Here is a 15,035-nt window from a genome sequence, read left to right on the forward strand (position 1 = left end):
ACTTTATTTTTTACTTTTTAACATGTTTTTTTTATTTTTTACATTTTATTTAAACCAAAAGTAAAATAAAAAAATTATTAAAATATATTATATTTAATTTAATTTAATTTTACTTTATTTTTGTTTGTTTATATTATTATTATTATTTTTATTTATTTTTATATTTTATTTTACATTTTATTTAAATAAAAAAATAACAAAAATAATATTGTAATTTTATTTTTACCTTTAAAAATTTTTTATATGTTTTTTTCGAGCTTGGCAGTGTACAGTAAATAATCCACTTCTGTTTTTTTGGAAAAGAGCAGTTCGGTCATTCTGCCTAACATCTCCTCTTTCACAAAATAATGAAAATAATAGAGGATTGCAATGACATTATAATAAGTAAATGATGAACAACAATTACAATTATTGGGTGAACTATTCTTTTGGAGTTTAGCTGAATTGTTAAATGATCATATACTGTAAATTCTGAGCTTTCATCACGATATGATCGGTTTCATCTTGTATGTGATGGGTTCAAATCTGTCCTTGATTCAAAAACCATTGCATTTTAGAAAACTCAAATTGAGCTGACATGAAATATGCAACTCCAAAACAAAACTATGGAAATGACCGATTGCTGAGACGATCTGTGAGCTCCGCTGCCCACATTAAAAAACCATTGCATTTTAGAAAACTCAAATTGAGCTGACATGAAATATGCAACTCCAAAACAAAACAAAACAAAACTATGGAAATGACCGATTGCTGAGACGATCTGTGAGCTCCGCTGCCCACATTAACAGCCACAACAAGACGAGAGAGAGGACTGAAGTGAATGTAAATGCTTTATTAGACTCGACGAGAGATGCCCATCAGAGATCATAATTGATAATAAAAGAGCTTGATTGTGGACTCACTTTAACGGGCCGTCATTGCGATGTGAAGGACATAGATGCCCCCGTTCAGTGACTGACTGTTTGTCTCATGCATCTCTTCTGCTTCACCAAGACTGCATTTAATTGATCAAAAATACAGTAAAAATGGTGAAATATTATTACAATTTAAAACAGCTGTTTTCTATGTGAATATCTGTTGAACTGTAATTTATTTCTGTGATGCGCAGCTGTATTTTCAGCATCATTACTCCAGTCTTCAGTGTCACATGATCTTCAGAAATCAGTATAATATGCTGATTTGCTGCTCGAGAAACATTTCTGATTATTCTCAGTGTTAAATTGAGTTGACGTGTCTTTCTGTGGTCTGTAGGAGAGGACCTGCGGGTTTGCGTTCCTCAGAAAACCTGCTGTAATGCAGAAATGGAGGAGAAGTTCAGCCAGAGAAGCTCACGGGACTTTGAGAAGCTCATGGACGACACGAGCGAAGAGCTGAGGGACGCGTTTATGACCGGACATAAAAGGTTTGATGGTACGATTTGTTCTTTAACGTTCATCGATTAGATTGAGGAAAGAGTCGAGTTATTATGAGACTGTTAACACTCAAAAGCTGCTTATTTAGTGTAGTCAGAGATTATTAACCCTAGAAAATCCACATTTTCAGGCTTATAAATGATGACCAAGATAACTGCTGTTAAACCTGTTGCACACAATCTACTGCATGCCTTCTGTCATCTTTTCAGCTGGAGCTTCACGTGTCTTTTTGCTCTCAGATCTACTGATTTTGATCAAGTTAGCGTCAGAATAACTGCAGTCATATCTCCAGATGAACACTTACTGGACTGAAGCAGCTCAGCTTTACTTGATTCTCCATCAATCATGTTTTAGAGTCTCAAATCTGATCCTCAGGATCTTTTGAGGAGCGTTTGTTTCCAGAAGCTTTACTTTCACTGTTCCTCAGCGGAGGAATGATCTTCACAAGCCTCCAGAACATCTCACATCTGAGGAGGAGCCTTTATTTCTTCAGCTCTCAATCACTGCATTATATGTTCTGATCATTTCAATCTCATCTTACTGAGACAGATTACTGGAGATATAGAGTGACGACTGATATTTAGATCATTGTATGTAAGCATGCACCAAATTGCATAATTAGAGATTCAGTGCATTGGGCAACAATGAGTTAAAAAATTAATACTTTTATTCAGCAAGGAAGCATTAAATTGATCAAAAGTGAGAGTAAAGGCGTTTATAATGTTACAAAAGATTTCTATTTCAAATAAATGCTGTTCTTTTGAACTTTCTGTTTCTGTGAATCCTGAAAAATTAAATGTATCACAGTTTCCACAAAAATATAAAGCAGCACAACTGTTTTCAACATTGATAATAATCAGAAATGTTTCTCGAGCAGCAAATAAGAATATTATACTGATTTCTGAAGATCATGTGACACTGAAGACTGGAGTAATGATGCTGAAAATACAGCAATAATTTACATTTTAATAGATATTCACATTGAAAACAGCTATTTTATATTGTAATAATATTTCAAAATTGTTACTGTATTTTCGTTATCAAATAAATGCAGCCTTGCTGAAGCAGAAGAGACTTCTTTCAAAAACATTATAAATCCTACAGATCCCAAACATGTGAATGCCACAGTAAATTCATACTAAAGTCATGTTATGAAGGAAATGTTGATATTTGTTTGGTACGCATAGCAGAAAAATAATAATGTAGGAAATAGACTAAGGAAGGCATTTCACATTTCACATACAGTTTTTCTGTAATATTTCCATAAGTACAGATACAAAATATATAATAGTAAACCACTGAAAACAAATTTCTGTAATTGGTTATTGAAGGTCATTACGCAAAATGTTACAATGTTTGTTTCTAAGTTAATCTAAATAAAAAATAAAAATAAAATCACAGATTGATTCAAAGATTAAATATTTATAATCCTTCCATTGTAGTTTACAGCACAGACTGTCAATATAAACAAGGCCTCCCTGAAACTCATTTCCTAAAATCATAATGCGGTTGAAGGTCTGTTTATAAATGTTTATTTGCTCATACTGACGACAAATGTGTTTTCTAAGCGAATTCATTAATCCATTTTTTTCCTGCATATACATTTATTATTTATTATTGATTTTATATTTATTTTTTATAACCTTTATACATTTTTATTACATATTTAAATTTTTTTTATTAATTAATTAATTAATTTGTACATTTTTACAATTATTATTACATTTATTATTTGGCAGAAAACTACTATTTTATCCAAAGCGACTTTCTGTGCATCTTAGCTTTACATGATAAAATACAAGAACATTTTCTACATTTAGATTTTTACGTTTTGTTTATTTTTCATTACATGTTTTTATTTAAATTTTTTATTTAATATTATATTATTTTAACTTTTTTTTTTAATGACTTAATTTATTTTATTTTGTTTTATTTTTTATTTTAATATTATTATTTTCTTTTTTTTATTATTATTGTAATTTTTTTTTAACAATTTTATTTATTTATTTACTTACATTTTAGCAATTTCTATTACATTTATTATTTGGCAGACAATTACTATTTGTCAAAGATTTAATTATTTTATCCAAAGCGACTTTCTGTGCATTTTAGCTCTACATGATAAACTACAAGAACATTTTTATATTTGATTTTTACGTTTTGTTTATTTTTCATTACATGTTTTTATTTTAATTTTTTTTTATTTAATAAAATTGTTAATTTTTAATTTAAATTTGTCTTTTTTTTTTCTTTTTTCTTTATTTATTTGTTTCTTTATTTTATTAATTAATTAATATATTTTTTTAATTTTTACAATTACTATTACATTTATTATTTGGCAGACAGTTATTATTTGTCAAAGCTTTCATCATTTTATCCAAAGCGACTTTCTGTGCATCTTACATGATAAAGTACAAGAACCTATGTCGTATGTTAATATTGCACAACCCTGAGTGCTTTATCGCAGCTATGCCATATTAAAATATTAAAGACAAACATTTATTGCAGCATCCAGAACAGGAACGATCAGTTGTATAATTCCCAGCATGTTTTCTGTGTGAATAAATCTCCTGTTTACCGTGACATTGAGAGGTTTCATCATGCGCTGTGATGATCGGGACGCACAAACAAAGAGCGCTGACGAGTTTGTCAGGGAGAACGTTAGCAACAGTGTGTGCTGAATTCAGATAAACGGAATGGCATTGAAACGGACCTCATGAAGAAGCACTTAACAGAAGAAAGTGAAGAATTATCTGGAAAGTGATGTGCTCATCAAAACAGTCCGACTCTGCGATTGACCCTCCACTTGCTTACGGTTTCAGTCTTTACAGAGCGTCCCGAATGAATGCATGCTAAAACTGATTGGATATTATTCTTATGTGTGCTGGATTAAAGCGTGATGTTGCAAACCCATTTCTATTCAAAGAAAGAAATAGTTTAGTTATGCATTAAATGGATTTGACTGCAGGGATAAATCAAAAGTGAGACACAACACACAGAAAAGAGAAAACAATTACATTGATTGAAAGCAATTACATCCGATCAGTGAACAGGACTATTCCTATTCCTGTACAACCTGCAGGAAGTCGTTTGATTCTCTCATTAGCAGCTTAAAGGGAAGCCAACATGAATTTAAAACAGCGTTTAAGCATTTAAACTCATCTCTGGATTATCTGTAAGCACTAAGATGTGAAGTGATTTCAGTTTTGTGTTCTTTATTGTGATTTAGCTCTTTCTCAAAAAACTCTGTGGATGTTTGTCTTGAGTAACTTAAATTAAACTGAACAGCAGCTATTTTACTGATTTTTTTTTTTAACAAAACACAATATAATCATTAAAGGAAAATCTATTAAAGTGGAAAACATAACATTACTTGTGTGTTATCAATGTACTGTCTGATACACATCCCAACAGAAAGCATGTATAGTTTTGTTATCATGAAAAAATAATAAATAAATTATGATTTATTATTTATGAAATAATTATAAATTAATGAACTATGTATTTGTTTATTATTATTTTTTTGAGGATCTGTTTGGTCACTGAAATTTTATTTTAAATCACACACACACACTCACGCGCGTGCACACACACACACACACACACACACACACACACACACACACACACACAGACACAGAGAGAGACACACACACAGAGAGACACACACACACACACACACAGAGAGACACACACACACACCCACAGAGACACACACACACACACACACACACACACACACACTCACACAGACACACAGACACACACACTCACGCACAAACAGACACACACACAAACAGACACACACACTCACTCGCACACACACACATACTGTATATACGCACACACACAGACACACACGCACACACAGACACACACACACTCACACACACAGACACACTCACTCACGCACAAACAGACACACACACAAACAGACACGCACACACACTCACACTCACTCAAACACATACTGTATACACACACACACACACAAACACAGAGACACGCCCCCCCCGACACACACACCACACACACAGAGAGAGAGAGAGAGAGAGACACACACACACACACAGAGAGAGAGACACACACACACACACACACACACACACACACACACATATATATATATATCAAAGACGAGTCGTCCCATTTTGTGTCCACATCCAATTAAATTTACAAAAGTGATTTCATATACACAGAAAACATATTAAGTATTTAGTGCAATGTTTCAAATAACTTGTGAAAATAAAATACCAAATTATGGGTATTAAAATATCAAATAATATCCCATCCTCAATCAGCGTAACAGATATGTTTATGCAAAAATGAAATGACATGCTTATGCTGACCTGTACTTATTAAAATATTAAATTAAATTGATCATTATTAAAATAATCAATTTATTATATTTTAAATGATTACAAACTTATTTTTGACAAATGGGTAAAACGTTATGTTTTAAGGATAGTGGCAAAGATTGGTAAAGATTTAAAATTACAGTACAATTGATTATTTTTTGCTTATTTTATTGATCCTTAAATCTTGAGTCTTTTAATGTCATCTAATGATTCTTTTTATTTATGACTATTTTTATTTATGCTTGGAAAATATGTAGTAACATTTATATGTTAAAGTGTGTATGTGTGTGTGTGTGTGTGTATATATATATATAATGCTTTACACATAAGCCACTTTCACAATTAATATGCAACTTTAAATTAATATAAATAAATGTATATAAATAAAGCTTTGGAATATATAACATTTCTTTTAAACTCTTTGTGAAAATGTAAATTAAATAAATAAATTCACTTGATTCACTTGCATTAATATAGCCATGTATTTCCTTTCAGCTGCCTTCTCAAACTTTCATGGCAGCAGCTGTGTGTCTTGTGAATGCATTTAAAGTCATATTTTTCATAACAATCCCGTAATTTCCAGCAGAGAAGTGAATTGTGCCGACTCTCTTGCAAAAAGTGAATCAAATTGATGCAGGATCTTGCTAGCTAGATAATGCTAGCTACTTCTGTTGATTTGTTTATCCCTCAATAACATGTCAGTTTACTTACCTTACTAACCAATACTGACCAATTCAAAAAACATTTGGTGTAGATTTAATTTGAAACAATTTTCACTCAGAAATTGCTAGTAAATTTCACAAATAATTACAAATAAATGGCAGTTAACAAAATGAATTAAACATAAAATTTTGAAGTAAAATGTCTGAAAAAGTGCATTCTTGTCGTAAAAAAAATCTTTTTTTTTACAGTGTATATTGGAGGTAACGAAGTGAGCACTAGGCATGTAGAGAAACTAACTAAATGAGTCCATGTTCTCAGTATTAATTGACACAGAAAAGCCGTATTTCATGTTTTAACAGATTTCTTCTTGGAGTTGCTGGAGAACACCGAGCGCTCTCTGAACGAGATGTTTCTGCGCACGTACGGGAAGCCCTACTTGCAGAACGCCGAGGTCTTCCAGGGCCTGTTCGCCGAGCTGAAGAGATACTACACAGGCGGCAACGTCAATCTGGAGGAGATGCTGAACGATTTCTGGATGCGTCTGCTGGAGCGCATGTTCCAGCTCCTGAATTCCCAGTACCTCATCACCGAAGACTATCTGGAATGCATCAGCAAGTACATGGAGCAGCTTAAGCCCTTTGGAGACGTTCCCAAGAAGCTCAAGTCTCAGGTTACACGAGCGTTCATCACCGCCCGCACCTTCGTCCAGGGCCTCATGGTTGGACGGGAAGTGGCTAACAGGGTTTCCAAGGTGAGCTGTTAACCGTGTGGTTCATAAAGTGGTGCTTACTGCCCTGTCAAGCTGATTTGTGCTTGTGATTTTATGAGGGAAAATGAAACCTGTAGCATCTGACAGTATGAACTGTATTATGACATACAGTGTTCATGCATGAGGTTTGAATATACAATTATATCAGAGCATATGTTTTTAGAGCCCTTTGAAATCTTTTGTTTTGTTTTTTCCCAAATTCCCAAAAATGTTCAACAATTATTTGAGTTAAAATTTTACTGGATTCTGTTTATTGGTTAAATTAAATGTAAAGCATGTCTAATTAATTGAAATAATGAAAGTTATGGAATTGAACAATTTATTAAAATTTTAGGACCTTATGAAAAGTGTTTTATTTTTTCCATCTTTTCAGTTAAAATTTTACTCAATTCCGTTTTTGTTTCGTTTTTTTCGTTTTCGTTTTTTTTAATCTGTTTTAATGGTTACATTAAATGTAAAGCATGTCCAATTAATTGAAATCATGAAACTTACGGAATTGAACAAATTGTTTTTTTTTTTTTTTTAGGACCCTATGAATTGTGTTTTTTCCTCATCTTTTTAGTTTCAATTTTACTGGATTCCGTTTTTTTTTTTTTTTTTCAGTTTAAATCTTTCTGCATTCTGTTTTAATGGTTAAGTTAAATGTCTAATTAATTGAAATCATGAAACTTATAGAATTTAACAATTTACTAAAATTTAAAGAAATTAAATTTTTAGGGCACTATGAAATCTTTTTGACTTTTCCACTTTTTTCTGTTTAAAATTTTACTGGATTGTGTTTTTTTCTGTTTACATTTTTCTGGATTCTGTTTTAATGGTTAAATTAAATTTGAAGCATGTTTAATTAATTGAAAGCATGAAATATATAGAATGTAACCATTTATTAAAAGTAACAAATTAATTTGTTTAAATTAAATTTTTAGAAATTAAATCTGTTTTTTTTTTGTCAAATTCTGTAGATTTTTTCCCAAATTCTGTGTTTTCTGTTTTAATTTTCCTTCATACTGTTTTAAAGGCTAAAGTAAATTTGAGTAATGCAAAAGCATGTCTAATTAATTAAAATCATTAAACATGTACAATTTAATAACAATTTAAGTTAGTTTGTAAGTATATCAAAAAGGCCCTATGAAATGCGTTTTTCCCCCAAATTCTGTTTTTCCGATTTTTTTTCCCCAAACTCCTTTTATTCCATTTTAATGGTTAAATAAAATTTTTTAAATCAAAAAGCATATCTATTTAATTGAAATAATAAGCCTATACAATAGGAATACAATTGATTAAAAGTTTAACAAAAGTGACATTTTTAAGACCTTATCAAAAATTTTTCATTTTTATGTATTCTATTTTAATGGTTAAGTTAAATTTTTGTAATCGAAAAGCATCTCTAATTAATTTAAACCATAAAACCAGCACACAATTGTTTTTCAAAGTTTAACAAAAATTACTTTTTTAAGACCTAAATAAATCTGTCTTATTTATTTTTTCAAATACTCAAAAAGCATGTCTAACTAACTGAATTGCGTTATACTGAAAATTCCATTATTATGACTGGATTCCGTTTGCGTGGGAAATCATAGCTCTATATTTGTATCACTCTAAAACCGTCCTTTAGAAATACATTAAACCAGACTGCTAGTTTGCTGGTCTTATCTGATTTAAGATGGTTTAGCTGTTCCCCCAGCCTGGAAAAGCTGGTGTTTAACTGGTTTAGCTAGTCAGTTACCCATACGCAGATCTAGTATATTTTTATCGTTTATAAAAAAATAGTGTGTTCTCCAGATATTGTAGATCTCCTGCTCTGCAATCACATACACAGTATTGAATCATAGGAAGGAAAATGGTGACAGAAAGTAGCTTTCTGCGTTTACAGCTCTTGTTGGTTTAAGGATTACCAGCTTCTTCTGGATGAAGTGTTGACTCAGTTGAAGGTCACTGCTTTAAATGCACAGCGTTGTGTGTGAGCTCAAATGGAGAAGGTTGTTCAGTGTGTTAATGGCCTGATTACTCACCCTCGGTTTCCAAACTCATACGACGTTATTTCATCTGTGAAAAACAAAATGAGATGTTAGGCAGAATGTCTGAGCTGCTCATAACCAAAATGCACGGCCATTTTTACCGCAAGGTACAGGGTTATTATCATTAACTAAAACTAAAACCATAAAAACATTTCATTACCTGTTTTATTTTTCTTATTTCAACTAGTTGCAAAAGCAACATTTCTCATTTTAATTTAGTTTGTTACAATAAAGTTAAATAACTCAAACTTAAGAAATCTATATAGATATTAAAAAATAATAATACAAATGACAAAAACACAACAAATTTACTAAAACTTTAAATTAAAATGAAAACAGAAAATCTAAAAAATAAAATTGAATTCAAAATGTACTTAGTTTTACTGTTTATTTTTTAAAGAATTTCTACCCAGTCAAATATATTTGGTCTTGGCGTATTTAGAAAAATAATATTCTTGTTAAAAATGCCAATGGAGCGTAACTTACATTTGATTGTGACCTACAAATAGTGCAGATTCTGAAATAGCTCTTTACATCATAAACTTATGTTATCTATTTTGCATTTATCTGAAAACTGAAATGTTGTTTATTTCCAGTATTAATTTAGAATTTGATTCCTGGATGTTTAGATCCAATTTGTGTGTGTTTATGCCTCATAATTTTGTTAAAACTTTGTCTAAATACCAGAATTAATCATCTTAATAAGTTAATTTAAATTAATTCTGTTTTAAGTTTTTGTTTTAGCTATTGAATATACCCCTCAGCATGTTCTCAAAAGTATAATTTTCTGTGCAATTTGAGAAACTCGCATGACCAATTTGCATGAGATTTTTCACTAATGTATTTCAACATGACAGTATGATTTCCATCCATATGCATCAAATGAATAGCGTGTGTCATCTTCCATCCGCAGGTCACCATGAGCTCTGCGTGCGTCAGCGGCTTCACTAAAATGCTCTACTGCTCGTACTGTCAGGGTTTGTTCACGCTGAAGCCCTGCAACAACTACTGTCTGAATGTGATGAAGGGCTGCCTGGCCAATCAGGCCGATCTGGACCCAGAATGGAGCAAATACATCGGTAAGAGCCACTTCGTACCTCTAATAAAATGAATTACAGATATAAGGCATACATATGTCAGCTCCAGAAATCTGAATCAGAATTGTTGACTTTCTTATAGGGATGAGTGATAAATAATATCAGATTGAGATTGCAATAAAATTTGTCGATAACGATGATCTGGACATTTTTACTGAATTAATCTAACAGCAGAAATAAATGCAAAAACAGTCAGTCAAACTCATACGGAAACTCAAAGATCTTCACGACAGACCGCTAAAATAAAAGTTTGGTTTAACTTGAAGAAATTATGACAGAAATATGTTACTCTTGTGTGCTAAAATGTACTTCTCAAAGTAATAATAATATCATTATTTTTAAGGAATATGATACAACTAAGATATATTTTCGTCCATGTTTTAATTTACACAGTTCTGTTGTGCAGCATCATATTTGACAAAAAATAAAAATGCAATGTTTTGCTGTAAATAAATAGTTATATTTTCATTTCATTTACAGTTTTTAAAAAAAATTATTAAATTGTTAAAGTTTTATTAATAAATTTAATTAGACAAAAAATTTTGATGATTAATTTGTATTAAATAATAAAACACAGAATCCACACAAAAACAAACAAAAAAAAACAAAATTTTGGGAAATAAAATGGATTTTGAGTTAGATTTCAATATTTCATATATTTTATATAATGTATTTTTATGAGCTTGCACACTTTGAGATTTATGATTTATGAAAATATTCATCCATTATTACTCAGTTTTAACATAAACTAATAAAGTTAATGTGATTCATATTTTTCAGTGACACATAAATGAAACAAGAATGAGATTTAATAGTATTAATAAACCAAATGTATTTTAAGTGCACAATTTTTCATCAGTTAATCCAATTTATTATATACATTTTAGCTTATTTGTTCCAAAATAATAATAATATTTTTATTTCATCCCTGTTTTTATTTCTGTTTTTGTGCAGCATCTTATTTGGCAAACAAATTAAAATGCATTGTTTGTTGTAAATTAATTATTATATTTTTATTTGACAAAATGTTAAAAGATTGATTAAATTGTTAAAGTTGTATTAATTTATTTATTTGACACCATTTTCTGATGATAAATTTGTACTAAATCATAAAACACAGATTCCAGAAAAAAATAAAATATAAAACAGAATTTTAAATAAAATAAAAGGGGCTTAAATAAAAAGCCTTACTCTGTGGAGTTTAATTGTGAACAAACAAGTTATGTTCTTATTCATTCAGCTCATTGCAGACATTGTTGTCTGTTTATTTAGGAATTTTTTCCCCAAAATAAAGATGCTGTCAGTAAATATTCACCCTTATGTCATTTCAAACCCTTACGGTGAAGAATATAGCTGATTTGTGCTTGTGATTTTATGAGGGAAAATGAAACCTGTAGCATCTGACAGTATGAACTGTATTATGACATACAGTGTTCATGCATGAGGTTTGAATATACAATTATATCAGAGCATATGTTTTTAGAGCCCTTTGAAATCTTTTGTTTTGTTTTTTCCCAAATTCCCAAAAATGTTCAACAATTATTTGAGTTAAAATTTTACTGGATTCTGTTTATTGGTTAAATTAAATGTAAAGCATGTCTAATTAATTGAAATAATGAAAGTTATGGAATTGAACAATTTATTAAAATTTTAGGACCTTATGAAAAGTGTTTTATTTTTTCCATCTTTTCAGTTAAAATTTTACTCAATTCCGTTTTTGTTTCGTTTTTTCGTTTTCGTTTTTTTTAATCTGTTTTAATGGTTACATTAAATAACAATTTATTAAAATTTTAGGACCTTATGAAAAGTGTTTTATTTTTTCCATCTTTTCAGTTAAAATTTTACTCAATTCCGTTTTTGTTTCGTTTTTTCGTTTTCGTTTTTTTTAATCTGTTTTAATGGTTACATTAAATGTAAAGCATGTCAAATTAATTGAAATCATGAAACTTACGGAATTGAACAAATTGTTTTTTTTTTTTTTTTAGGACCCTATGAATTGTGTTTTTTCCTCATCTTTTTAGTTTCAATTTTACTGGATTCCGTTTTTTTTTTTTTTTTTCAGTTTAAATCTTTCTGCATTCTGTTTTAATGGTTAAGTTAAATGTCTAATTAATTGAAATCATGAAACTTATAGAATTTAACAATTTACTAAAATTTAAAGAAATTAAATTTTTAGGGCACTATGAAATCTTTTTGACTTTTCCACTTTTTTCTGTTTAAAATTTTACTGGATTGTGTTTTTTTCTGTTTACATTTTTCTGGATTCTGTTTTAATGGTTAAATTAAATTTGAAGCATGTTTAATTAATTGAAAGCATGAAATATATAGAATGTAACCATTTATTAAAAGTAACAAATTAATTTGTTTAAATTAAATTTTTAGAAATTAAATCTGTTTTTTTTTTGTCAAATTCTGTAGATTTTTTCCCAAATTCTGTGTTTTCTGTTTTAATTTTCCTTCATACTGTTTTAAAGGCTAAAGTAAATTTGAGTAATGCAAAAGCATGTCTAATTAATTAAAATCATTAAACATGTACAATTTAATAACAATTTAAGTTAGTTTGTAAGTATATCAAAAAGGCCCTATGAAATGCGTTTTTCCCCCAAATTCTGTTTTTCCGATTTTTTTTCCCCAAACTCCTTTTATTCCATTTTAATGGTTAAATAAAATTTTTTAAATCAAAAAGCATATCTATTTAATTGAAATAATAAGCCTATACAATAGGAATACAATTGATTAAAAGTTTAACAAAAGTGACATTTTTAAGACCTTATCAAAAATTTTTCATTTTTATGTATTCTATTTTAATGGTTAAGTTAAATTTTTGTAATCGAAAAGCATCTCTAATTAATTTAAACCATAAAACCAGCACACAATTGTTTTTCAAAGTTTAACAAAAATTACTTTTTTAAGACCTAAATAAATCTGTCTTATTTATTTTTTCAAATACTCAAAAAGCATGTCTAACTAACTGAATTGCGTTATACTGAAAATTCCATTATTATGACTGGATTCCGTTTGCGTGGGAAATCATAGCTCTATATTTGTATCACTCTAAAACCGTCCTTTAGAAATACATTAAACCAGACTGCTAGTTTGCTGGTCTTATCTGATTTAAGATGGTTTAGCTGTTCCCCCAGCCTGGAAAAGCTGGTGTTTAACTGGTTTAGCTAGTCAGTTACCCATACGCAGATCTAGTATATTTTTATCGTTTATAAAAAAATAGTGTGTTCTCCAGATATTGTAGATCTCCTGCTCTGCAATCACATACACAGTATTGAATCATAGGAAGGAAAATGGTGACAGAAAGTAGCTTTCTGCGTTTACAGCTCTTGTTGGTTTAAGGATTACCAGCTTCTTCTGGATGAAGTGTTGACTCAGTTGAAGGTCACTGCTTTAAATGCACAGCGTTGTGTGTGAGCTCAAATGGAGAAGGTTGTTCAGTGTGTTAATGGCCTGATTACTCACCCTCGGTTTCCAAACTCATACGACGTTATTTCATCTGTGAAAAACAAAATGAGATGTTAGGCAGAATGTCTGAGCTGCTCATAACCAAAATGCACGGCCATTTTTACCGCAAGGTACAGGGTTATTATCATTAACTAAAACTAAAACCATAAAAACATTTCATTACCTGTTTTATTTTTCTTATTTCAACTAGTTGCAAAAGCAACATTTCTCATTTTAATTTAGTTTGTTACAATAAAGTTAAATAACTCAAACTTAAGAAATCTATATAGATATTAAAAAATAATAATACAAATGACAAAAACACAACAAATTTACTAAAACTTTAAATTAAAATGAAAACAGAAAATCTAAAAAATAAAATTGAATTCAAAATGTACTTAGTTTTACTGTTTATTTTTTAAAGAATTTCTACCCAGTCAAATATATTTGGTCTTGGCGTATTTAGAAAAATAATATTCTTGTTAAAAATGCCAATGGAGCGTAACTTACATTTGATTGTGACCTACAAATAGTGCAGATTCTGAAATAGCTCTTTACATCATAAACTTATGTTATCTATTTTGCATTTATCTGAAAACTGAAATGTTGTTTATTTCCAGTATTAATTTAGAATTTGATTCCTGGATGTTTAGATCCAATTTGTGTGTGTTTATGCCTCATAATTTTGTTAAAACTTTGTCTAAATACCAGAATTAATCATCTTAATAAGTTAATTTAAATTAATTCTGTTTTAAGTTTTTGTTTTAGCTATTGAATATACCCCTCAGCATGTTCTCAAAAGTATAATTTTCTGTGCAATTTGAGAAACTCGCATGACCAATTTGCATGAGATTTTTCACTAATGTATTTCAACATGACAGTATGATTTCCATCCATATGCATCAAATGAATAGCGTGTGTCATCTTCCATCCGCAGGTCACCATGAGCTCTGCGTGCGTCAGCGGCTTCACTAAAATGCTCTACTGCTCGTACTGTCAGGGTTTGTTCACGCTGAAGCCCTGCAACAACTACTGTCTGAATGTGATGAAGGGCTGCCTGGCCAATCAGGCCGATCTGGACCCAGAATGGAGCAAATACATCGGTAAGAGCCACTTCGTACCTCTAATAAAATTAATTACAGATATAAGGCATACATATGTCAGCGCCAGAAATCTGAATCAGAATTGTTGACTTTCTTATAGGGATGAGTGATAAATAATATCATATTGAGATTGCAATAAAATTTGTCGATAACGATGATCTGGACATT

The 15,035-nt window shown here is 30.2% G+C and overlaps 1 protein-coding gene across 1 annotated transcript in view; it reads left to right on the forward strand.

Moving 5' to 3' along the window:
• gpc6b (glypican 6b) overlaps positions 1–15,035 on the forward strand; it is a 52,886-nt gene that overhangs the window by 490 nt on the left and 37,361 nt on the right. Inside the window, exons 2-4 of the mRNA XM_016253108.1 lie at positions 1,252–1,410; positions 6,793–7,184; positions 10,131–10,296. Coding sequence (XP_016108594.1) covers positions 1,252–1,410; positions 6,793–7,184; positions 10,131–10,296 — 717 coding nt within the window. The remainder of the gene's footprint in view (positions 1–1,251; positions 1,411–6,792; positions 7,185–10,130; positions 10,297–15,035) is intronic.

This window comes from Sinocyclocheilus grahami, unplaced genomic scaffold, assembly GCF_001515645.1.
Source record: "Sinocyclocheilus grahami isolate Dianchi unplaced genomic scaffold, SAMN03320097.WGS_v1.1 scaffold1158.1, whole genome shotgun sequence".
Lineage (NCBI taxonomy): Eukaryota > Metazoa > Chordata > Actinopteri > Cypriniformes > Cyprinidae > Sinocyclocheilus > Sinocyclocheilus grahami.